This window comes from Myotis davidii, unplaced genomic scaffold (assembly GCF_000327345.1).
Source record: "Myotis davidii unplaced genomic scaffold, ASM32734v1 scaffold197, whole genome shotgun sequence".
Taxonomy (NCBI): domain Eukaryota; kingdom Metazoa; phylum Chordata; class Mammalia; order Chiroptera; family Vespertilionidae; genus Myotis; species Myotis davidii.
The window spans coordinates 2687752-2712853 of record NW_006291549.1 but is presented as its reverse complement, the minus strand read 5'-3'; the positions used below and the strand labels follow the sequence as shown (position 1 = coordinate 2712853).

Genomic DNA, 25102 nt, shown 5'->3' with positions numbered 1-25102 from the left:
AAAAACAATAGAATATTACGTAGTATTAACAAAAGAGAAAATCCTGTCACTTGTGATAACATGGAGGAACCTGAAGGGCATTATGCTAAATGAAATAAGCCAGGCACAAAAAAGACAAATAATGCATAATCTCACTTATACGTGGAATCTAAAAAATTGTGAAACTCAGAAACAGAGAGTAGAATGGTGGTTTGCCAGGGAAATGAGAAGATATTGGTCAAAGGATACAAAGTTTCAGTTATGCAAGATGAAAGTGTTTTGAAGATCTAACGGATGGCACGGTGACAATAGTTAACAATGCTGTATTGTATACTTGAAATTTGCTAAGAAAACAGATTTTAAACTAATTTTTCTCAATATACACTCACACACACACAGTAACTATGTAGAGGTGATAGATAAATTATTTAGCTTGATTGTGTTCATCTTTTCCCAATGTATACCTATATCAAAACATCAAATTGTATACCTTCAATATATGTGTTTTACATTTCAAAGATATCACAATACAGCAGTGAAAGAAAAAAAAAGAAAATTGTGAAGAAATAAAAACTTCAGAAAGGCAATTGAACTAACCAAATAAGGAATTTTTAAATAAAGAGAAAGAGACAGCCAATAGTTACAGAATCCCAATATGGCTAGTAAAGGTTATGGGCACCAAACACATTTTCAACATCTTTTATTCCAACAAACAGGTTTATGGGATAAACCAAGCCATAAATTGGTCCCAAACATTCAGTCATTGGCTTGAGTGGATTCTCTCCTTGAAAGAAGATCAGATCTTGGAACAAAACATTCCTCTAAGATATATGGCCTGGAATATTAGAAGTCTTGGTAATACATTTAGACTAGGCTTTGACCCAAAAAGTAAAAGGAAGGCAACCGCAAACTCTCAAACATAAATCCCAAAATGTGAAACCTCCTTTAACACAATGAAAAGACCACCTCGTATAAAAGACATGAAGAGTCAGACCCACTCTGAACTTGTATATCTTCCCTTTAAACAAAAACTCGACCATTTCCAAGGAAAACAAGGCTGATAACATGCAATACTAGATGAAGAAAAACAGATTAATCCTGCTTTGGGGCTCACTTGAACTGAAAGTTCTGAAACGTCTTGAAACAAGCCTTAATTAGATGTTATGGCAGAGATGAGATAACTGTAAAAAAAAAATATTTGTTTAAGAAGCTAAATATGAACATTAATTTTTTTCTTTTGGTACTTATTATTATGTGATATAGAAATTAATTGCTAACTAAAGTTTATGTTAGTGTTAACTATCAATATTTTTATTGGAGAAAAATTCTTTGCAATTAAAAAAAATCAGAAAAACTAAGCCCTCTCTCCCTTAGCTCAATTATTATGAAATGAGGTGATTAGAATGATCTTCCTCATTCCTGTGAGATAAGACTCCTTGAGGTTATTTATTTTAATTTTCTGTGTTTACATTGAGACCACTGTGGCAGCCATATCCCTTTGGAATAACATCATAACCTGACTTTTTTAGGCACCTCCATAGTGTGATGATTTTATCTTTTGTTTATCTAACAATTTTATTCAACTCAAAAACTTTTTATTCAACTCAAAATGTATTAACATTTAAAAAGTGCGTTCATATTTTCTAGATAGGCTGCTTTTTGCTCTTTGGATATATACGAAGTTGACACGCCCTTATTTAATCCATTGGGATTTAACAAGATATTTACATTTTTAATATATTAATTAATTCATTAAGCCACAGTACTAACTAATCTGCATATTAACATGACATCTTATAAAGTAAAACAGGTCATAAAAGAGCTTTAAATCTTCAGCCACCAATGCAACGGAGACATCACATTTAAGAGCATCAGCTATCTGACCCACTGCCATTTCAGATAAGGAGCAGTTTCCCCTGTCGACCTTGGTCTTGGCATAGACCTACTACAGTGGTATATATCACATTAAAACACACTGTTCCTAAGAGCCTTATGCATCTGGAACTCCTTACGGGCAAAACTAAATTAACTGGCTGAAGACAAACCTAGAGCTCTCAGAGACAGATCTTTAGTATCAAATTTTAAAAAATATGCTTCAGTAATTTAGGTTGAAGAAGGATTGTTTCCACTAAAGAACACACACTAGGTAGGTCAACAAGGAAAATGAATTTGCTAAAACTGTTATTTCAGAGGATTTAGTGGGAAAGGTGAAGAGCTGGAAAGAGAAGAAGCAGCTTTTCTGGTTGTGGGTACATTGTTTGATTCACTTGAAATAAAGTACAAGTAGATATAGTCTGTTTTCTAATTAAAATAAAAGCAGACATTATAGTGCCACTTGGTTATACAAGATTAGCAACAGCTGCATTAGTAGAGTTGCTCAATAAGACATAACATAATCTCATAGAAATCAGTAAATGTTGTAGAAAAAAGTTGATACAGTGCCTTTCTTCAGTGCTCAAAACAGGGTTGCATGGAAAGAGAATTATCAAAGCTCCAAAACCAGAAATTGGGAATATCAAGCACTGCTTACTCTCTGTGAGCCTCGGGGAAAGGATGAGGGAGACGCCAAGGGAAGACTTCTGCTCAGTATCTCCTGGGTCAGAGGTTTCCCCCAGCATTAAAGCACTGCCCGTTGAGAGTGAAGGATTTAATATTTAACGCTTGTCTGTATTTTTACTCTGTTTTGCCTCCACTGATTTTTGTATCCCTGTATCCACAAAACAGTCACTCAGAGAAGATGTTATCAGATCAGAAGGTTAACCAAGCCTCCTTACAAGCTCCCAATCCACAGGAAACATCACGAACCCCAGAAGTCGAGCAGTTATCTATTGACTAAAACTGGGTATTGTTGCTCTCTTTCCAATTCTATCATGTTGGGAGTAGAATAATTTTCAGGTGGTAGAGTTAAAAGTATTACAACTAAATGTGCCCTAAGAGAGCCTAGGACCAGGGCTAAGAAACTGGGTTGGCTGGTTAATTTCAGCGGGTGGGTGGGATTTATTTGGGCTGAAGTTGAATGCCTACCATTAGACTACTACACACACATTCCAGTTACCTGCTGGGGTTAGAGACACATACATTCATAGTCTCTGATCTTTCTCAAGAGTATAACTGATTTCAAATGCCTAAATCTGTGGTGCAGAGATGAGAGAAAAGCCATTAAGTTCATCAGCCATTATAAAACAAACATGAAAGCCATAGACCAAGCATGTCAAACTCAAGGCCCGTGGGCTGCATGCCTTGTTTATTTGGCCGGTGTTAGCCTTGAGTTTGACATGCTTGCCATAGACCATCATGGTAGATTGCAAAAATGATCCCAATCCTTCACCCACCCTACCTGGCATGCTTTCCATGTAATAATTTTGCTTTCTCACTTTGACTCTAAGCTTGGCCAGATGACTTACTTGGCCAATGTGCATTTAAAAAAAAAAAAACCATGACAGGATTATTTGTACCCCAGCACATGTTTTGACACCATTCTTCAATAGGGGTTGTGTTGTGAGGTCAGCTTACACTCAGCTGTACTATTCTAGTTCTCTTGGGACAAACGACACATATGTCAATCCAGTTTTTTAGACTATTCTTTCAGTATTTCGTTACGTTCTTACTGGATTTGGCTATGCCATCTATTTGGAGGCTCCTCTCTTCATCAAGTCCCTAGAACACGGGTGGTCCACTCCACTCCCATTTTAAACCTTCCTTTCTAGCCCCGTATGTGTTTACTGGGTGTAATTTGAAAGTCCATTAGAGCTATGTATCCTATAAATTTATAATTTTAGAATTCATAATCCACTTTCGCAATTCATTATTGGTAGATGACAACTGAGACCTTCTATTGTATTATAACATCTTAACAACTGGAGTCTTAATTTACCATGTGGCAAAAATGGAATTTTTAAACTTCACACAACACCAATATTTGGTAAAATGCAGAATGACAGAGTTTTACTTGTGATATTAATTTATTCCTTAAGTGGCTTCTCAGACTCTCACTCAATAAAATATTCTCACAGGGTCACATTCACTGAGCCAACATGAGCGTTCCCATGCATTTCTTACTAGCTTTGTGAGACACATGTTTTGGCTCATCCCTAAAGAACACTTAAGCATGCTAATTTGATAAAGCTGCATATTACGGACATTCCATATTTGTACACTTTGGCCTTACCGGTGGATGTTTATTATCAGTTACGCCTCAGAATGCTATCGACACGTAGCATCATGTAGTGCAGATTAAGAGAACAGGTGAGACATAACAATGAAAGGTCTGTTCTTACCAGCTCGGGGATCTGGTTTGATATGAAGCTGGCCTCTAAAGAAGATAAACAAACTTGGCTACAACCCAATAGACCCACCTTCTGTGCAGACCCAAACATCAGAACTGCTAAATGCCAGAATAGCTCTGGTTTCCTTCAAGATATCCCCTTTGGCCATTTTTTTCAGGGCATATCATTTCCACTGGACCTGTGTCTAGAACCAAAATGGTCTGTAGTTATCACTGGGTCCAGTGAAGAAACATCTGTTGAGCTCCTGACATCTGTCAGACCCTGTGCAGGCCTGGGGAATACAAAAGGAATAAGACTAGACCCTGATTTTCAAGAAATTCTCACTCTTGTTAGAATAAGTTGACGTTTTCCTGAACTTACATCTCACCACTTTCTGCTGTTTATGAAAAGTCTAGAAGAATCACAGGTATATGTTTTTTCCTTATTCTGTTTCATGCTTTATAATATGTAATAATTTTGACCAAACCTTTTGCTTCCACATATAACACTTTTCACTGTGGAATAAAATCTTCCTTTGAAAAATATTACCAGGGTACATTACTTTATATTTTACAGTTTGGAGAAAAATCTACTCACAGCCCACACAACTCAAGAAGTGGCTATGAATTATTATTGTAAGTAAAGACTTTCCATTGCAACACCGTGGGCCTTTTCTTTTCCGTTGAGAAACCATTAACCACTCTCACTTCCACCTTCATCATCACTCTCACTCTGCATGCCCCGATTCCCACTGCTTATATATTCTTCCAAATCTTCTTATAGTCAAAATCCATTAATATGAATGACCCTAGGAAAGGTCATTCCAACATCTAAAAAACTAAACCAATATACCAAGAGTAGGTTTCGAACCTGTTACCTCTGGGCCGAGGGTGGGTATAGGACAGTGATGGCGAATCTATGACACATGTGTCAGAAGTGACACGTGAACTCATTTTTTGGTTGATTTTTCTTTGTTAAATGGCATTTAAATATATAAAATAAATATCAAAAATATGTCTTTGTTTTACTATGGTTGTAAATATCAAAAAAATTCTACATGTGACACGGCAGCAGAGTTAAGTTAGGGTTTTTCAAAATGCTGACATGCACGCCGAGCTCAAAAGGTTCCCCATCACTGGTATAGGACTTACTTGCTGCTGAGACAGCGTCTTAATGAGTAGGAGGCGCCCCCACCGCAGGTGCGTGAACACTCGCTCCATGAGCCCCAGGCGTCCCACAGGCTGTCCCTGTCCTCCTCGGAGCGTGTTGTCCTGGAGCTCTGTGGGAAACAAGAGAATGGTCAGTCTCATGTCCCCCACGAACCTTGAAACACATGACCTAAAACACTGGTGGCCTGTTTGTCTGTACAGGGTGGGCTTTCTGGGGATGAAAGCATGCATCAGCTTCTTTCTAACATAATAATGTATATATGTTAGGGGAGAAGAATATTTCAGCTTAGAGACCCTGGGTAATGACTAAGAGTAAATGGAAAAGGGGGCCTAAAAGAAGAATCTGGGTTAGTGGGAGGTAAATTGCAATAAAGTCACAGTTTTGGCCAGAGTTCATGAGTCTACTTTTCATTTCTTTGTGAAGAGAGAAGCTGCTCTCAGGGAGGCTTCTGCTCTGAGAAACTGGATATGTGCATACCAGCACTGCTTTCCAGAACAACTGTTTGTTTATGCAACTGACAGTTGTTTTTTTTAAAGAAGCAATGTTATTCTCAGTTTTCAGATTTGTTCATGAAAGTAACTGCATGGAGTGACTTTAGCAGAGACTGACTTTAGATAGATCAACACACTTGTAACTGACAAGCTTCCTCATGAAAACTGCATCCGCTGTCAGGAAAGTCGTTACGTACAGGCCTCATGTTGTGCTTCACGTTTCATACACAGGAGAGTCAAGGATAAAATCTGCACCATGGTTAATAGAACAGGCTCTGGAGTTAAAACTGTCTGGTTTGGATACGGATTCTGTTTTTTACTGTGTGTCCTTAAACCTCCTTACACTTCAACTTCTCTTTCTATAAAATGGTGATAATATTATAACTACACTACCACCCATGCATGCATGCGCACGCACACACACACCCTACAGGAGGATTAGCTAAATGAACTTAGCCTAGGACTAGTTCCAGAGTAGAGCAATCATAAATATTACCTGTGATTACCATGATTTTATAAATTGAGAATATGTCATATATGTATTTACATAGGTATGTTAGTCTTCTGGGTTATAACAACAAAATATTAGCCTGCGTAGCTTAAAAACAACAGGAAATAATTTTCTCACAGTTTTGGGAGATAAAAGCCCAAGGTGAGAGTGCCAGCATGGTTAGTCCCTGGTGAGAGCTCTCTCTGTGGGTTGTAGATGGCTGACTTCTCACTGTGTGTTCACACGATTTCCACTTAGTGTTAGCATGGAGAGAGTGTGAGCAAACTCACCAGTGTCTCCTCTGATAAGGGCACTAATCCCATCATGAGGGCCCTGCCCTCATGACCTCGGCTAACCCTAATTACCACCCATAGAACCCATCTCCAAATATTATTGTATTGAGACTTCAATATATGAGGGGGTGGGGCAGGACTCAATTCAATCCATAGCAACAGTTCTACAAATAGCTAATGTAAATTGTGGCCAAATCATTTTACTGAATAAACCAAATGTGATATCTAAACATTAAAGGTGGTATCTGCTCATGTCAATCAGAGACATACGTAGGATAAATATTAAAATTTCAAAACCATATTTGTAAACACCAAAACCATTAAGAAAATGTGCATGTCAAGCAATATGGCAATTTCATGTTCGGTTTTCTCCCTGAAGAGAGAGCACAGGCAGTGTGGAATACTGGGAAAGCATGGGACAGGGAGTGAAAGAAGGGTAACTGCTCACAAAGCACTTGAAAACTTGACATGATGTAAGCCAACAACATCACCAGCACATAGTAGGCTCATAAATGGTAGCTCTTATTAGCATGTTGAAATTACTTTCTCATGCCCTACCTAGTCATACTTAGGGTTATGTTATCTAAGCAGGAGGGGCCTCTGGAAAAGCAAAGAATATCCTCTCCTCCCCAGAAAACTAAATCAGTTGCTGTGGGGCTCAGGTGCCAAGTTGATGACTTCTTGTAAGTTTTAAACCTGGTACAAATTCAGCCAGAAACATGGCCTTAGAGTTCTGTATCAAGGGTTGGTTAACTGGCATGTGCTTTATTTAGATTATTAAGTCATTTCCAGGGCAGTGGGGTAGATAGTGGTTGAGAGCAGGGAGTATGGGCCTGCTCAGTCTGGGGTGGAATGCTGCTCCAGAGAATCCTAACTGAGATCTCTTTATGATTCAGTTATTTCTAAATCATAAGATGGGGATAATAAAGATACCCACATCACTGAAACATTATGACTAAAATAGTTAATATGTATTTATATGCATATATGCATAACCTATGGACACAGACAATAGTGCCTTAAAGGCCTGGGGTGGGGCAGGAGCCAGGTGAGGGAGGGTAATGAGGCAAAAATGGGGGACATCTGAAATACTCTCAATAATAAAGGCACATTTAAAAATATATGAAAAGCACATAAAGTGAAAGCAATCCAAATGTCCATGGGTAGATGAGTGAATAAATACATTGTGGTATAAACATATACTGGAATGTTATTCAGCCTTAAAAAGGAAGGAGACTCTGACACATGCTATAACATGACTGAAGTTTCGTGGACATTATGCTAAGTGAAAATAAGTCCAACACAAAAGGACAAATATGATATGATTTCACTTATAAGAGGTACCTAGAGCAGTCAAATTCATAGAGACAGAAATTAGAATGGTGGTTGCTAGGGGCTGGAGAAAGGGAGGAAAGGAGATGGATACAGAGTTTCAGTTTGAGAAGATGAAAATAATTCTGGAGCTAGGAGGTCTTGATGTTTGCATGATAATGTGAATGTACTTTATGCCACTGAACTATACACAAATGATCAAAATGGTAAATTTCATGCTATGCGTATTATACCAAAATAAAAAAGCAAATGCATTCATGTATTTTAAAAAGCTCATAGGGACTAAATAATAAACACTGTATAAACATTGGATGCTATTATTATTTAACATTACTTGTTAACATCATTTATAAACATATTTGGGCTCAGAAAGGCTCTAGGACAGCCGTGGGCAAACTACGGCCCGTGGGCCAGGTCCGGCCCGTTTGAAAGGAATAAAACTAAAAGAAAAAAGACCATGCCCTTTTATGTAATGATGTTTACTTTGAATTTATATTAGTTCACACAAACACTCCATCCATGCTTTTGTTCCAGCTCTCCGGTCCAGTTTAAGAACCCATTGTGGCCCTCGAATCAAAAAGTTTGCCCACCCCTGCTCTAGGAGGTATACTGTGAAGGTAAACGTGTTTTTCTTCTTTTTTCTGAGTTCAGTTGAGACACTTTACTATTAAGGGATCATCTCTGAAAATCCTGACTTTCCCACAGCAGAACCTCCCGGAGACCTGCCACGTTGCTTGGCCTGGAAATCTGACCTGCCAGGAGTTTGAGTGGCATAGAATGGTTAGCAGAAACACACCGGTTATTGCAAAGCCTCTCCTTTCCTAAAGGAAGTATTTATTGAGGTTTAGGATTAATAAAATCCATCTCTAATCACGGCAATGTGGGGTACTCTGTTTCCAGAGCTTAATTAAGTAGTGAGGCAAAGAAAGCTTTTGGCCATTGAAGTATACCAAGCCTCTTCTCCATACACCCATTAAATCATTCCTCAGATATTAAAAAAGTTTGTGTTGCATCTCCTGACTCTCCTGCTGCTTGCTCTGTGTTATTGGAGGATGGCTCTGTTGAGAGAATACTTGCCTGATCAGTGACTATTTGTGTGACAAATAGCTTATACAATCCAGTGTCCTTCATTTCATTAAAATTAAATATGACTGAGATAAAAACCAACATCACAAATGCTAGGATTCATGAAATAATTAAAATGACCAAGATGAGTGATACTGTCCAATTACTACAACTGCAAAAAAAAAAACAAAACAAAACAACCAATACATAAAACAACCCACATGAGACATTCCCATGTGAACTCCATTCCCATGTGAGATAAGAACACCAGAATGCCAAATCTTGGGGAGGTTTCTCTTTGGCTGCTCTGTAGATAAGATATTTAGGAAATAATGTAGAATGGAGATTTTGGTTTTCTAGAGAAGCAAATGGTTTCATACTCTGTGTGGAAGTTGCTTGATCTTTTTCATGTGCCTTGTTTAAAGAGCACTGAGGTGAGATCTCACTGCCTAAACATCTTCCCTCATCACAAGACAAGTTTCAGCACAACTAGACATACCCAGTGTGCACATTTCTCGGAAAGAGATTGCACGGTATCCCAGAAGCTGGTCATGGGCCTATTTCTTAAGCTGAAACGAATGATTCATTTCAACTGAATCCATGTTCAATGTTAGAAAATATGAAGTGATTTTCTTCATCTTTCACTGTGCTAGCTTTTTACATCTATAATCCAAAATGGCATTTCAGCAATGCCTTGCAGGTCATTCAAGACCTAAAAGAATTTGCTTATTACAGTTTTGAAGAGGGCCTTCCACAGACACAATGTCTGTGCCTGCTTCAGGTGGGACCTGTGCTTATTTCTCTCTTATTTTGGACTGTGCTGTCCTCTTCATTCCACAGTAGCAGTTTTAAAAAGTGAAAATTTTGAATTGCATCTAGCAAGAGAAACTGAAGCAGAGGGAAATAAGCAATAAATCATGAATTGCCTAAAAGCAATGATGATTCCTTTTGAACTTAAAATTCTAAGGTTTTCTAACACACCGCAGTTATTCAATTTCGAAAAAGTCTAGCTATTTCTAAATCTTTGGTGCCACGTGATGACCTTTGAATGTACTACTACTGATGGCGACTTTTAAATCAACTACTTGTTAAAAACTCATCAATCCACTCCCCAGTTCCATCCATCATTGCTCTTGGTCAGTTAAGTGGCTCTACACCTCAGTCAATGCCAATTGCATGCAATGTACAGGCATGCCTCATTTTGTGGTGCTCTGCTTTATTGCACGTCACAGGAGTGTTTTTGCAAGTGGAAGACAAAACCCTTCACACACAAAAAGAATACGACTTACTTTATTGCCATACACTCTTTATTGAGGTGGTCTGGAGTGGAACCAGCAATATCTCTGAGGTATGCCTACAGATTGTGGCCATAGACCATTAAATACCCTCTAGGAATATCAGAAGAAAATTAAAAGAGCTTCTCTAAATCCATCAACCTCAGAATGGTGTCATTTCCTCGCCATTACTGGCTTATCTAAATGTGGTTTTCAGCTGATAGTTTTGTGGTTGATTTCAGGGCCAAATGTAGCAACCAAGTCTCAGGTGATCAGCTTCAAGCCTGACAGCTACAAGTAGTTAAACACTGAGTAATCACATGAAGCTTCTCTGCATCACACTGCCCAGCAGACATTTAACCTTACAATGACCTCCCCTGAACCACTTTATCCAGAAACCGCTTTCCTTGGGACCTGGACAGGTTATCAAGGACTTATGAAAGATGTTGTAGGATGAAGCACAAATTAGCAATAAAAAGACTCTAGAGTTATATCTGCTCTCCCACACACATACACAGAGCTCTTGGAAAATATTTTTTCCAAATGTTATAACAAGAGGTCAGGATACATAGAACTAAATGAAAACGAAAGTAGGTGCTGAGGAAATGGATGATAGGTTTTGTAAAATTGAAATCATACAACAGATGAAGTTCTATTATAAGCAAAGTGATTTTCAGACATCGACAGATCCTCAAAGGTAGCAAAATGCGTTATGGGAAGAGGCAAAGAACGGTTCTTACTGTTTCAAGATCAGCAAGAAGGCACTTGAGTCCCTGGCTTTTCTCTCCTCCCAGACAGACAGCATTCAGCGTAAGCCATCTGGAGCTGTGTATGTGACGGTAGAAAATGGATGTCACACACCTCTAAATTAAAACGAGGGGCGAGCCCTCCAGTGATGAGAGAACCATGTTTCCTGTGGTGTGCCCATGCAAAGTGGAGAAATCTATACCCAGAAACATCCTGTCCATGGACCAAGCTTTGGAAATGAATTTGCAGATGCCATTTTTAGCTCCCCTACACATCAGGTCTCTATAAATCTTATCTAATCCTTGGCTTCTATAACAACGTGGAATACTGGTTCTGCCGCCAACTGTACGTGGTAGGGGTTGTGATTCCCTGCTCCTGAGAGCTTACAGACGTTAAGCAGTAACTGGGCTCTTGTAAAAGTCCATTAGCTTTTTGATGTACTTTCTTAAAGAGCAGAGTGTGTGGATACTGAGGCATGAGCCTTCCCAGATATGTGCTGCTGGCTTTGCTGAGGAAATTCGGATCATCTGGTTCTTATCACAGCTGCACTGCTGGGGAATATGATGAACTGCCAGTGACACAGCGCACGGTCTTGCAGAGGCCACTGCCTGAAGCTGTCCCTTGCTACTGAGGAGAAAAGTCAATCCCGTAACACGGTGTAAGAGCTATCTGGGCACAGAAGGCCTTTTGGGTACCTGTCTTCCTTTTCCTTTCACTGTGTGAAAGGAAATACTCACAATGAGCCATGCCAAGTTAGAAATCTCCCCCACCCCCAACTTTACAAATAAGAGAATTTCGGCTCACAGAAGTTGAACCACCTGCATCATGGTGCAGGAGAAAGAGCACAGACTTGGGAGTCAGACAGACTTGACTAGTCATATTCAAGTGAACTTGACTTAGGCACATCGCCCAATCTCTTTGAGTCAGTTGTTTCATCTGTAAAATGGGAACATTGATACTTCTCTTACCATGATGATTATGAAGATTAACCGAGAGAACGTATATAAAGCGCATGTGGTAGTTTCTGGCATGTTAAATTATTTTCTCTCTCTACTCATGTTGCAAACGCACACACATACACACATGTACACACACATACCACCTGTCACATAGCTAGTACCTGGTGAAAACATATTTTTATGCATATCTGACAACCTTCTGTGCTGTCTAGCTTCAAATTCTGACCTTCCTTTGCATTTTAAACAGTATTTATCATTGCATGGATTTTTTTAGAGAACAACAACCAATGTTGCTGATTTTCCTTTAAAAAATTATTTGTCCTCAGAATTCTTTCCCAACCTAGGAATAACAACTTGGAGATGGAATTGAAACAGCTTCATAACATTTTAGAAAACAAAAACCTGATCTGCTCAATATCAAATGCTTCAGTAAGATTTTCATTTCAGAATGATGATAAATTGATTTTTTGCATTCTATCCAAGGGCAAGGCTGGATTATGGCTCATCTGGAAAAGTGCTGAGAAACCTCTGGGCAATTTGGGAGAGCTCCATCAGAATTCACAGCCAGTTGAATTAAAATCAATAATTGCTAATGTAAGCAAAGATTAGTATTCAGGAAATTTGCAGCTGGTTGTGGAATATTTTGAGTCAGCTTATCTCAAGGAAAGGCATGGTAAAATATTCTATCACTGTCTGTATTACTTTAAAAGCATACTCTTAACAAACAGAAATACTCTGCTTTGTTGTAATACTAATAGGATATTAATAGAAATATTACCATGCATTTTTTTTCTGATAGAAATTTCAAACTCTAAGTTTGGACGAAAACATATATACACACATATATACATATATGTGTATACATATACATACTTGTGGGGGTACATCTTATAGACTATCTATCTATCTATCTATCTATCATCTATCTATCTATTTATCTTAGAAGATTTAGCCATTTTATACTAGAAATAGCCTGTCAGCCTGGTTTTCCTTTTCTAGTATAATCATTTGCTTGATAATAACAATAACAGCCAAACTCGTATACCTAGGGGCTGCTCAATTAGAAAGCTGAAAGCAGTAATTCCATTTCTTTTACAAAGGAAAATTGTGCAATAGGAGAATTGTATCCTGTAGAAATTGCAATAATTTTAAAAATCATTTATCCCAAGTTAGCTCCTACTATCTCAATATTTTCCCAATCTGCGGTCATTTGATGTCACACCCATGCATTATTAATGTGCAAGGTTTAGTACAGAGTAAATAAAACTTAGAACAAGACTTTGTCGCTCTCCAGGACTATCGTTGCATGTAACAAATATCTTCCCAATTAGATTGCAAACTGTGAGGAAAGGGATGATACTTTCTACTTTTGAGCTCCCTACAGTTGCTTTCTCATGAATATTCATGTCTAATCGAAATGACTCCTATGTATGTCATTTAAAAGAAAATGAAGAGATTTGGACAAATACAGGGTAGGGCAGAGTTGTGAGTATGCCACGGAGTTTATTCTTATATTATTATTTATTTATTGTATTTTTTCCATATGAACAACTATAAACCTACTTTTGCCCAACCCTGCATATAGTAGATGGTGAAATGCTTTGAAGTTTGTTTGTCATTTGTTTCTCAAAAGCATATATAGGGCATGGAATATACATGGGGGTGTGGTAGGGTGGGGGAGGCAGAGAGAGAGAGAGAGAGAGAGAGAGAGAGAGAGAGAGAGAGAGAGAGAGAGAGATTGAGAGAGAGAGATTGAGAGAGAGGCCAGGGGGAGGGAGAGAGATCGATCTAGTTATTTATAATTTGCAAGTAGTTTCAAGTTCTGTGACTTTCTTCTTTTCTCCAGTTCTAATCTGTATCACCACTCCCCTCTTTCTTACTAGGATATCAATTTTGTCAAAAAGCAATAGTTCTCTCAATTACCGTATCTCTGTCTTTTCCATAGATAACATTTCCCTGTAGTTTTAACCTGTAGCTGTAGCTGTAGGCAACAGCTTGACAAACTGAAACCGTTTTCCAGGTTTTGAAGTTAGGCAGGACATCATTTTGAGGACCTATTCTGGTCCTAATACTTTCCCATCATCAATGTAAAGCAAACCTTCAAGAGTCCCAGTAACCCAGCAGCACCATGCTTGTCTAGTGTAGACTCATGCTGATAATCAACAGATTTCTTTAGCGTCTAACCCTGCTAAATGCTCTGGGGCAGAAAGCCTTGTAAGAAAGGCACAAAAGGCAACCAGAAAGTTGACTTGCTGCTTTGAAATGATGGTCTCCCATCCAGGTTTACCATTTTGAACAGCTTCCTCTTGGATTCTCGGTGCCTGCTAGTGATTGCCTATAAACTCCAGAGCTCACTACCCCAAAACACTCTCCTTCTCAGCTTTTAAAGGGACCTGTTTGTTGCTTTCTCATGAATATTAAGGTCTAATACGTCAGTGCTTATGTTTCTGCTTCTGCTTACTCCCCTGAGTCCAGCCTGGTGCAGCAATGCTGATTAGAGGATTTATAATTTAATGGGGAAGAGAAATAAAATATTTGACTGCTCAATATCCTCTCTCTTTAATCAGACACCAAGTCTTATCAAGTCCATTTTGAAATGCTTCTCTCTTCCATTCCCATCTTCTCCATCCTTATTTTCACTGCCTTAATTCTGGTTCTAGGATTTCATGCCTGGAATTTTGCAGAATAGACTTTCCATCTGATTTTTTGACCTCCAGCCTCTCCTCCTACCCGTTTGTTCTCCACATCACTGCCAGTTATCTTTCTAGAATACAGAGCTAAACTGTCCACTCCCTAACAGACTCTCCATGGTTCCACTCCCTATAGCTGGTAGCATCTAGTAATGGATTCCAGATGGACTGTGAGGATTCAGAAACTGTATGCAACATTTGGGTGTATGTGTGTTATCATATTTCTGAAAAGAGGAGTCATAACTTTTGTCAGATTCTCCAAAAAAGGTTAAGAATTATGGAGTAGAGGATACTGTCCAAATTATTAGTGTGGCATAAACACCCTTCCTAACCAGCCCTGAAATTAATGTTCTAGATTCATTTCTGCTGCTCCCGACCACTCATGTCCAATGACGGGGTACTGCTCAGCAAAAGAGCCTGCGTGGGGGCCTCTGCTAGTCTGTTCCTGACCCTGCTGTTGCCTAGATTTCCTTCCTCTCCATCTTTCTCACATCTTTTTACTGTCTTTGACTTGTGTATTCCTGCTCCTGCTTTAAGATGCAGCTGCAAAGTCATCTCCTGTGTACTTGGAACTAGGACTTTATATACATGCTGTTTTATAATTTGACAGCCACTGTAATGAAGTTACTTGTTTACACATCTATCTGAGGCATGGACTGTGAGTTTCTTGGGGGGCATGACAAAGATGTACTCAGAGCCTTGTAGAACACCGGCTGTGTAATCAGTCTCAGTGCATAGTCACCAAATGAATAATTAACACAAGGCAGGAGGCTCGGGCAAGCTGTAGTTTAATTCATAATGGCTGTCAGCTTTCACTCTCAAGAGTTCATATTCATTCAGATTCTCTAAAGACAGAAAGGGAATAAATATATCTATATCTATATCTCTATATATATTGATACAGATATATATATAGAGATACATATATATATATAGATATAGATATATAGATATAGATATATAAGCTGCAGATAAGCAGGGAATGGAAGAGAAAAAATTAATCAGATCCATCAGATCAAAAGATCAGATTTCTGCTGATTCATGTCTTTTTATTCCAGCTTTAAATTTGCCAAAATGTTTAAAGCTGAGAAATGATTATTAACCTGTCACATCTTGCCTTAATCTAGCCTAACCCAAGTCCTAGATGTCTATCTGCCAAAGAGCCCTCATCACTGAGTAAACAATAGTCAGTTCTTCTGCAATACTTGGAAAGCATGATTTGTGGAGATGAGTGTGCTGTGATTAGGAGGGAATGAAGATAGGTAGGTAAGGGAGCTTGACTTAAAGGCACAGACTGCTACCAATAAAAAAGTGATGAATATTATCAAATCGTATTTCCATGGATGAAAAAATAAGTAAGAACAGATAATCACAGATCACAGAAAACTTTAATGTTGAGCAGAAGTGATCAGGAAAAAATGACTTGATAGAAACAAGTTTTGATACAGGTTTTAAAGTATGGGTTCTGGACTGGCGAGAATATATTTTCATTAGATCCCATGTGAAAATAAATCTAAAAAATCAAATCATAGTGCTCTGATGTTTTAAAGAAATTAATAGAGGCAAAATATTGACACGAGCTGGAAGATAGGGACTATGTGATGGTTAGCCCTTACACCCTTGATGGCTAACGTGGGCTTGATACAGAGATCATTGTTCAACAAATGTTTAGTATTTAACCTATTCTTTTGTGAGCACTTTTAAAATGTTTCATTAAGTGGACATGCATAATATTAATGGCAAAAACTTCTAAACAGGGACACAGGCTGGGGATCTGGACTTGACCATCATGGGACCACTGAGTTCCCTGTAGCTCAGTTCACCCACCTCTACAAGAAGGAATTTTGGCCTGATCTTTTCCAAAGACATCCCTCGTCATAAAAAGTCTATGATTCTAAATTACCCTATCTCATGAAAGCATATTAACATATCAATTTCTAAGCTGCAAAATAAAACATGAACGTTTGCTTGATTTAAGTCATAGGGTTGCTGTACCAATTAATTTAAAAAGAAAAGTGCTAAAATATGAAAGGGTTGACCTGTACAATTGATAAGTGAAATTCAAGTAGAGATGATCTTATTGCTTCAGCTCTAAGAATCGTTGAATTAAAAATTAATTCCAGAAACAAAGAATCTCTATTGGGACTCTTTTTCTTCTTTTTTGAAAAAAAAAATATTTTCATTGATTTCAGAGAGGAAGGGAGAGGGGGAGAGAGATAGAAACATCAATGATGAGAGAGAATTATTGATTGGCTGCCTCCGGCACACCCCCTACTGGGGATCGAGAACAAAATTCAAGCACGTGCGCTTGACCAGAATCGAACCTGGGACCCCTCTTCAGTCCCCAGGCTGACGCTCTATCCACTGAGCCAAACTGGCTAGGGCAGGACTCTTTTTCTTTACTAATACAATTGCCAGCATCCAGGAGCTCTATCAAATCCTACCTAGGGACTTCTGAATAAAAAAAGAAATGCTAAATTATACTCTGTACTTTTTATTGATAAGTGTGTACTATTTAAATATTTGAAAAATGGCAAATACTTGTAAGCAAAAGTTTATCAAGAGATAAATAAAAGTTCACTTTATATGATTGTTTTCAATTTCTATATTCGCTCATTTTTCTATCCTATGTTAAGGAAGAATGTTTTTACCTTCTTATGATGTTTATATAATAGGTATATCAGTAATTTTCATGACATAATTTCATTTTTTTAAACCCTCATCTGAGAATATGTTTTTATTGATTTTTAGAGAGAGAGAATGGGACAGTAAGAAAGAGAGAGACATCAATGTGAGAGAGAAACACCGATCAGTTGCCTCCCTTACATAGGTAGGCGGTATGTCCGGTAATTGAAACCACAACCTTTTGGTGTATGGGACCAATAACCAACTATCTAACCCAGTTATTACAGGGAATGAGAAATATTATAGGCATGCCTTTGGCAACTTTGGCAGGGAGCTGCAGTTTAACACTCCCCAGGAAGCCAACGGTCCTGTCCCAGCACATTGCTGGAGTAAGGGACTGGTCAGGGAGAGAATAGACACATGCCCAGTAAATTCTGGGTAAAAGGGGAAAGGTACTTGTGTGTCAGTCACATCTGGGAACCAGTCACTGGCCAGAAGAGGTATGGCCACTGCAAGCATGGAAGATTTGGAATATTTAAGCTCCTAAAGCAGGGATGGGGAACCCTTTTTCTGCCAAGGGTCATTTGGATATTTATAACATAATTTGTGGGCCATACAAAATTATCAACTTAAAAATTAGCCTATATATGGGGTCAAACATTTAATTAACGCACCCCTGGTGACTTAGCAGGGCAGGACCAAATGATTTAATTGGCCTTATAAGACCTGTGGACTTGATGTTCCCCACCCTGTCCTAAAGAAAGGTGTTCCCTCTCTTGTGCTCTTTGCTCCTTCCTGGCTAGTGGAGCTCTCATGCTCCTACATTTGCCCACATGGCTCACAGCCATGTGGACCCCACACAATGGACTGCAACTAGCCTGATGCTGTACCAGACCAGCTACACCATGCAAAGGAGACTTTGGATGCTGGCTTCTCCTAGCTCTAGTAAATCCCCAGCTGCACATTTTCTAGGACTGGATGAAGGGAAATGGAACGTTAGAAATGCAGAGATGTAATTCCATGCAAATAAAAATCACGCATACTGCCTTTCGTGTCTCAGAAAATTCTTCTTGAGATATCATAAGTACCTGACCCCCAGCACTCAGTGGGGAAAGGGATACCTCACTTCCACCAAGATCAGGATGATGCTCCAACCAACTGAACTACCTGACCAGGGCCATGACATAATTTCTTTTGTACCGAAACAGAAACTCTGCTATTAGGGTTCTTATAAAACTTACTAGTGGCCCAGTGCATGAAATTAGTGTACATTAAAAGGGAATTAGAGGAAATGTTTTAATATTGCTATTTGCCCTTTCTCTATAATAGAAGTGTCAGAGATGAAAGAAAATTAGTAAAATGTATATGAAAATATCCCTCCTGTCAGAGTCTGGGGTGCACCGTGGGACCCAGAGTCAAGTCCCTGCCCACCCGTGTGCATCTCGAAATGGTAGAGACCAGACTTGGCCAGCCCAACCCTCATTGGGCGAGGCCCAGCCCCGGCCAGCCCCACCCCTGTCAAGCCCCACCGGGCAGGGGGCACAGCCTCAGGTCCCCCAGCCCAGTGCTGGGTGGGGGGCACGGCCTCAGGTCCCTGTTGATCGGCGGTTATGGCATCATGGTGTGATGACAATTTGCATATTAGCCTTTTATTATTATAATAGGTGCTATTTTTAAAAATATTCAGATTTCCAAGTATATTTTCAAACAATTAAGTCCTTTATCAGTAACAATTGAGGACCAGTTCCCGTGGTAGTATAGCTTTTGCTGTAACTATAGGAATCAAGGTAAGAATTCTCTAGTTAAATTATTTCATTTCACGAATATAATTGCCTACAATTTTTTCTTTAATATTGTGCAGCATAGATTGTAGTATAAGTTTCTTATTTTAAAACACTACAAGAAAGACTTTGGCTTTCTCATAAATTTTTATCTTTCTTGGTCAATTATAATTTTTCATCATTGCTGTAAACAGCCCAGATCTACTTGTATTGGGATAGGAAATAATATTGGTGATGAGAGAGAGACATATATATGTACCAGTCATCTCTTCTTATCTCCCAGTCAAGTTCATGAAAAGTATTTATATTTTTGAGTTTGCTAAATTTCCTATACTGTCAGCATTTTAAAATCATATTTGAAAAATATCATTCAGTATTGTACATATGAGAAGTAACATGATCTTCCATCCATTTGTAAATTAAATGACAATGCTAAGGAGTCATTATCGAAAACCAGTTGCTAAATGTTCATTAGCATATGAAATATAATACTTTCTTGTGATTCTGGTGAGCGTTTCTCTGACCCTCAGTGCTTGATAAAGTAGAAGCAAATACTGTTTCTCTCAGAATTGATCAAACTTAATTTTTGCTTTCAATGTGCAAGTCTATTGAGTCTGTCACCTTTTTGTTTTTAGCAAGAAATAATCTTTTTTCTTTCACTAGCCTGACCCTGTCCCAGAGCAACTCCACAACAATTCTTTCAGAATCATTCAATATTATTTAACAGTAGGAATAATATTTCTGTGCATCGCATTAACCAAGTTTACTAGTAGCAATGAGAAGAGTGAACTGATGCTGTTTAAAGCAATGTTATAATCACTGAAATGCCTCAGGAATCTATTAAAGTGAATCCTGGCCACATACAATATCAAGATTGCTGAGGCACACCACAGGGGTCTTTTTTAAAGCCTGTTTTGTAATAAGCAGAGAGAGTGAAGGTGCTAAATCATGGTTTACTACCCCATTTGCCTCACGGCCTCTCTGTCTCTGGTGCTGGGCCTCAGAAATCAATTTCACACACGGCTGCTATCAGCATTCTTTGAGCTGCTAGGAAGAGAGCACTTTCTCCTCTTTTTATTAAAACCAAGCTCACTTTTTATCTCCTAGCTCCCACTTTGTCAACGGTGAAGTTACACTGTCTCCTGCCTCCTTCCCTTTCACTTCTAAACCTCTTGAAAGGCTTATTAATCCATGTCCACTGCACCCGCACTTCTTTAATGCCCCCAAACTCCTCAACGGTTTGCAATCTGGCTTCTGCCCTAGCCCTTGAATGACAGGGTTCCTCGGAAATTCATCAGGACCCTGTCATTCACCACATCCCGTGGCCCTCCCTCGGACCTAGCTGTGGGATGTGCTTCCCGGGCCTCTCTGGCAGTGACTCCTGGCCTGTTCCGCCCCTGCCTTTTCTTACTCATCCTGACTGGTACATGCTGGAATCCTCCACATCCTGTCCTTGGGCCCCTGTTCCTCTCTACTGTCCGGTTGATCTTACCTACTCTCCTCCTCGCTTGAACTCTTGTCTTTGTAGGTGATGTACAAAAAACACCTCAACCCCAATCTCCAGGCTTCTACATCCACTCACCTGAATGACTTGTTAGTACCTTCAACTCAACATGTCCCAAACCAAACTCAATAGCTGGGCCATCAACCCTTCAGCAGTCCTTCCTTTAACATAGTTATACATATAAAAACATTTCTAGAAAACATTTTCCCTCCCTCCAACCTCTCCGTCCTCTCAGCTGACCCCACCCCATCCATCTACACACACATACCCAGGCCTGTACGAGATACTGTAGTTTACCTCTGCAATGGCTACGCTTCCTGTTCCCTCTTTTCCGTTCCATCTGGTGCCCTAAATCGGACTCTTCTTAGTCTCATCTGCATGATACTCAACTGGTATCCCCTCTGCTTCCAGTTCTGGTGAGGCACGCTCCTCTGTAGCACGGCTCTCGGTGTGTCAAGACAGCGGCAGGTAAGGTTGGACTTGTCTGGGATAGGGCCTTGAGTTCCAGCTGAGGTGAATGACACCTGAAGCCAATGAAGGCTTTGGAGTAAGGCGTGGTACGATTGGAGTTTTACAATTTTCAAAGTACTTGCACCTATTCATTTGATCCTCATAAGATCTCTATGAAGCACAGCAGGTTTGTGGTCATTTTAGAAAAAAAGGGCTAGTATGTTTGGGGGATGCAGTGTTGCTGTAAAAAGGATAAGAGAAACATTCACCTCACAACCACTTCCCCAACAGATAAGAGGAATTTAGAATCTCTCTCTGTCTAATTAAGTAATGGGATAAGGAGAGATGAGAGTAAGTCAGTCATCTGGAGAGAAATTAAACTCGGCTGTCTGAGGAAACAGGGAAATAAGGCCAAATTTTCACTCTGACACAATCGCCACCCAGAAAAATTGAAAGTGAAGAAAATAAAAGATTAGATGACTCATATATGCAGAAGACCGGACACCCTCAGCGTATCTGTTTTGTTTTATTTTGTTTCTTCAGACCAGGCTCAGAAAGCTTCTAATTCCTATCTTGTATAAAATGTGCATGGTTCCTATTTTCAAGTAAAAACCCTACCCATTTAAATGGCTGGTAGATTATACCTCAGGTTACATTGCATCCTGTTATCTGGAAGAATCCCGGGTCCCTTTGTGAATTTTGCCTAACAAATAGGATAATCATCTTCACATTAGGCATTATGTTCCTCCCTTTCTTCTCTCTCTCTCTCTCTCTCTCTCTCTCTCTCTCTCTCTCTCTCTCTCACACACACATACACACACACACACACTTAAAATTACAAGGTGCATTCACATAAACTGTGAGCTATTAGAACTGGTATAGTAGTATTTCTGTTATAAGAAGAAAGGGCTCCTATTTTTTATTTTATTTTAGGTGGAAAGGGTTCTATAAATCATCTTCAAAGATGAGACAAATCCCTACCAGGTGAGAGGTGTATAGACTCTTTTAAATATTCTATTAGGTCAGTGGTATTAACTGTGGCTACATGCTCAAATTACCTGGGAACTCAAGGAAAATTGTCAGTGTGGGCCTCTGTTGTGGGGGGGAGGTTGATGGCTGCCCAGATACTTTTAGTTCCGAGTTCTAAGGGTGTTTTTGATGCAGAGGACAGTTAGAACCCTGAATTAGACGATGGTTATGAGTAAATGCACCGGATGACTTTTTTGAGCCAGCCTTTATCTGTTCAGACTCCCTGACTTCAGCGGGCTCCTGACCGCCCTTCCCACCCACCCAGACTAAAAAGAAATCCCAGTTTTCCTTCCCAGCCCCTTTGGGGTTGTATGGGAGACTAAAGGGGCCCGGCGAAGCTATCAGCTGCCTTGAATCTGGGAAAAGATAACAGACTGGTTTCTGGGAATGAGATAGACGAAAGTCAGGCTGCAGGAGGGGAGTAATAATAACTGCTGATGTTTATTGGGCACTGGCTGCGTGTGTGAGCTATTGTGCTAAGTATGTTGCATGACTCGTTTTATTAAATTTCACAATAATCCTTTGAGGTAGATGCTATTATTGGTCCCTGGTTTGCAGACAAGGAAACTGAGACACAAAGTTTACACTGGTGGAGCCAGGATCTGAGTCCAGGCAGTCTGGCTCGAGTTCCTGCTCTTAACAACCACACCAGTAACGCTCTCAACCTGGCGAATATCAGAGTCACCTGGAGAGCCAATAAAGCCCAAGGGCCCAGCCTGCGAAGCGGGAGGAGCCTGGGCCTTCATAATTGTAATAAGCTCTCAGCTGATTCTCATACTGCCCCCAAACAGGAGACCGACCACTGCATTACAATATATGGTGTGGGCAAAAGTATGTTTACAGTAATCTGTATGGAAGATAAATCAAAAATTAATAATAATACAAGGGTAAACTGTTTTGCATCTGTAAGCCTACTTTTGCCCACCACTATGTTGCTTATAGATAAGAAAGCTGTATACACATGCACACAAACACACACACACAAACACTAAGGAGAATGGGGGGTCCCGACCTTGATATGGGACAAACCAGAAGTAAGGTAAGGAAGCTCAACATACAAATTCCTAAAAGTCGCAGATTGGCAAACAAAGGCAGAAACCATCTGTATCAGTGGATAGTGAATGACTGGAGGAGGAAGGAGAGAAGTCCATAAATCGTATTTCTGCCTCTGAATCTCAAGCCACCTTTGCTCCCATTGGTTAGATATGAGAAAGACCCTGACACCGTATTTCACAGAATCCAAGATGCCACAGAATGAAGTCACATTATTTTATGTGCCATGAAGAATAACAAAAGCCACCCATTAAACTGTGACCTGCTATCAATTATAATATGCATCCAAACTTCTAAAATAAGAAAAAAAACTTGTGTATCTTAGGATCGATGAAATACGGTACAAGCAGTGAACTCTAATGAACTTGGTTCTGAAACTGTGGAAATCACTCAGCACGTTGGGGAGGCTCCTGCTGACAGAGTCCAAATAACATAGTTCCAGCAACATGGAAAATAGTCTGTACTGCATATTTTAATATGATTTGTTTGCTAAGAAAATTGAATACACATACACTAAAAGTAGAGGAATTCACACCGCCCTTTAGGTTTGGGTGCTCAGATTTCTTATCTGTGAAATGGGTTGTGGTAAGGCTGATCTGAGGTAACGTCCATCAACAGATAGCTCAGTACTTGGCACAGAGGAGAAGACTGAAGATCACATCCCCCTCCCCCGGCCCCCACTAAGTCCGAAGGGATTTTTATGTCATGCGCAGTCAACTTGGGGGATGGAGGAAAGAGAGTTAAAGTGGTAGGTGTCCAAAATTAGAATGAAAGTCAGAAGGACCATATGATTTCAAACACAAATACCTGTTTGATGCTGTTCCAAAGCAAATGTACTTTATGAGGTGAGGCCAAGCTATAATCAATTTTGTACTAATGCTGAGTAAAGAGCTACGTGCACATTGGAGACTATTCATATAATTAGGAGATGAAGAAATCAGAGACCCACAGGATTCCAATGCCTGATTAAAAATCTGACCTTAGCATTTGGATTCATAAAGGGAAATATTAAAAAATATATATGTGACATTTAACTCACACTGTCTTTAATAAACCTGGGGGGGGTTCTTTTGGGGGTCACACTATATTTTTAATATAAAATAACGAATGTATGAATTTTAGATATGGCCTGATTACTTTCTGAAGACCACAATTAATATTTCATCGGGGCAGCTCACTCGAATTTAGACCTTCAAGGCTGCACCTTTTATTGGGGTTTCAGCTGCTTTCAAAGGGAACGTACATGTGGAGGCCATATTAGATCATGTGGCGTACTGCGAGAATTGGGGCAAAGAGACTCCTTGCTGGCTTCCCATGCAAAGAGTCATACCCGTGACATGAATCTTAAGAGCTGAATAGGGCGCTGTGTGCTGAGAAAACAGATAAACCACCACAGGAAAATACCGCATTCTCTGATCACAATATTCACTCAAGCTCCCCAAATGTCCCCGTGTATGGGCTCTGTGTTCCATGGGGATGGCAAAGCTTCCCCCAAAAGCACAGAAGTGCCTACTTGAAATAGCCCCTATTTTTTGAAAGGTTGACTGAGAGTGACTAAAAGGTTAGGTCACATGGTGTGGCAATCTCTGTAGAAGGGTTGGGCCTGTATTCACTCTTGCCTGAGTGAGAGACAGAAAGTTCTTAACTCTTTAGGATACTGATACATATGCTGCCATGATGTGGGGGAAAGAACAAAATCTCTGACTGTATGTCACAATTTCAAATGAGGAGGCCTTCAAAGAAAGTATTCACTCCTTCACACATTCATTCAGCAAACACTGGAGCACCTACTCAGTGTCAGGCGCAGGCTGTGTGCCTAGCAGTGGGGCCTAAAGAGCCCAGCACAAAGCTGGCGTTTGGAGAGTCTCTGAGGCTGGGAGATATAACACCAAGGAATTTTTCCTG

General features: G+C 39.6%; 1 protein-coding gene across 1 annotated transcript in view; it reads right to left on the bottom strand.

The window, feature by feature from the left end:
- The window catches only part of ADAMTSL1 (ADAMTS like 1), a 393380-nt gene that overhangs the window by 353863 nt on the left and 14415 nt on the right, over positions 1 to 25102 (bottom strand). Inside the window, 1 exon segment of the mRNA XM_006764922.2 lies at positions 5396 to 5523. Coding sequence (XP_006764985.1) covers positions 5396 to 5523 — 128 coding nt within the window.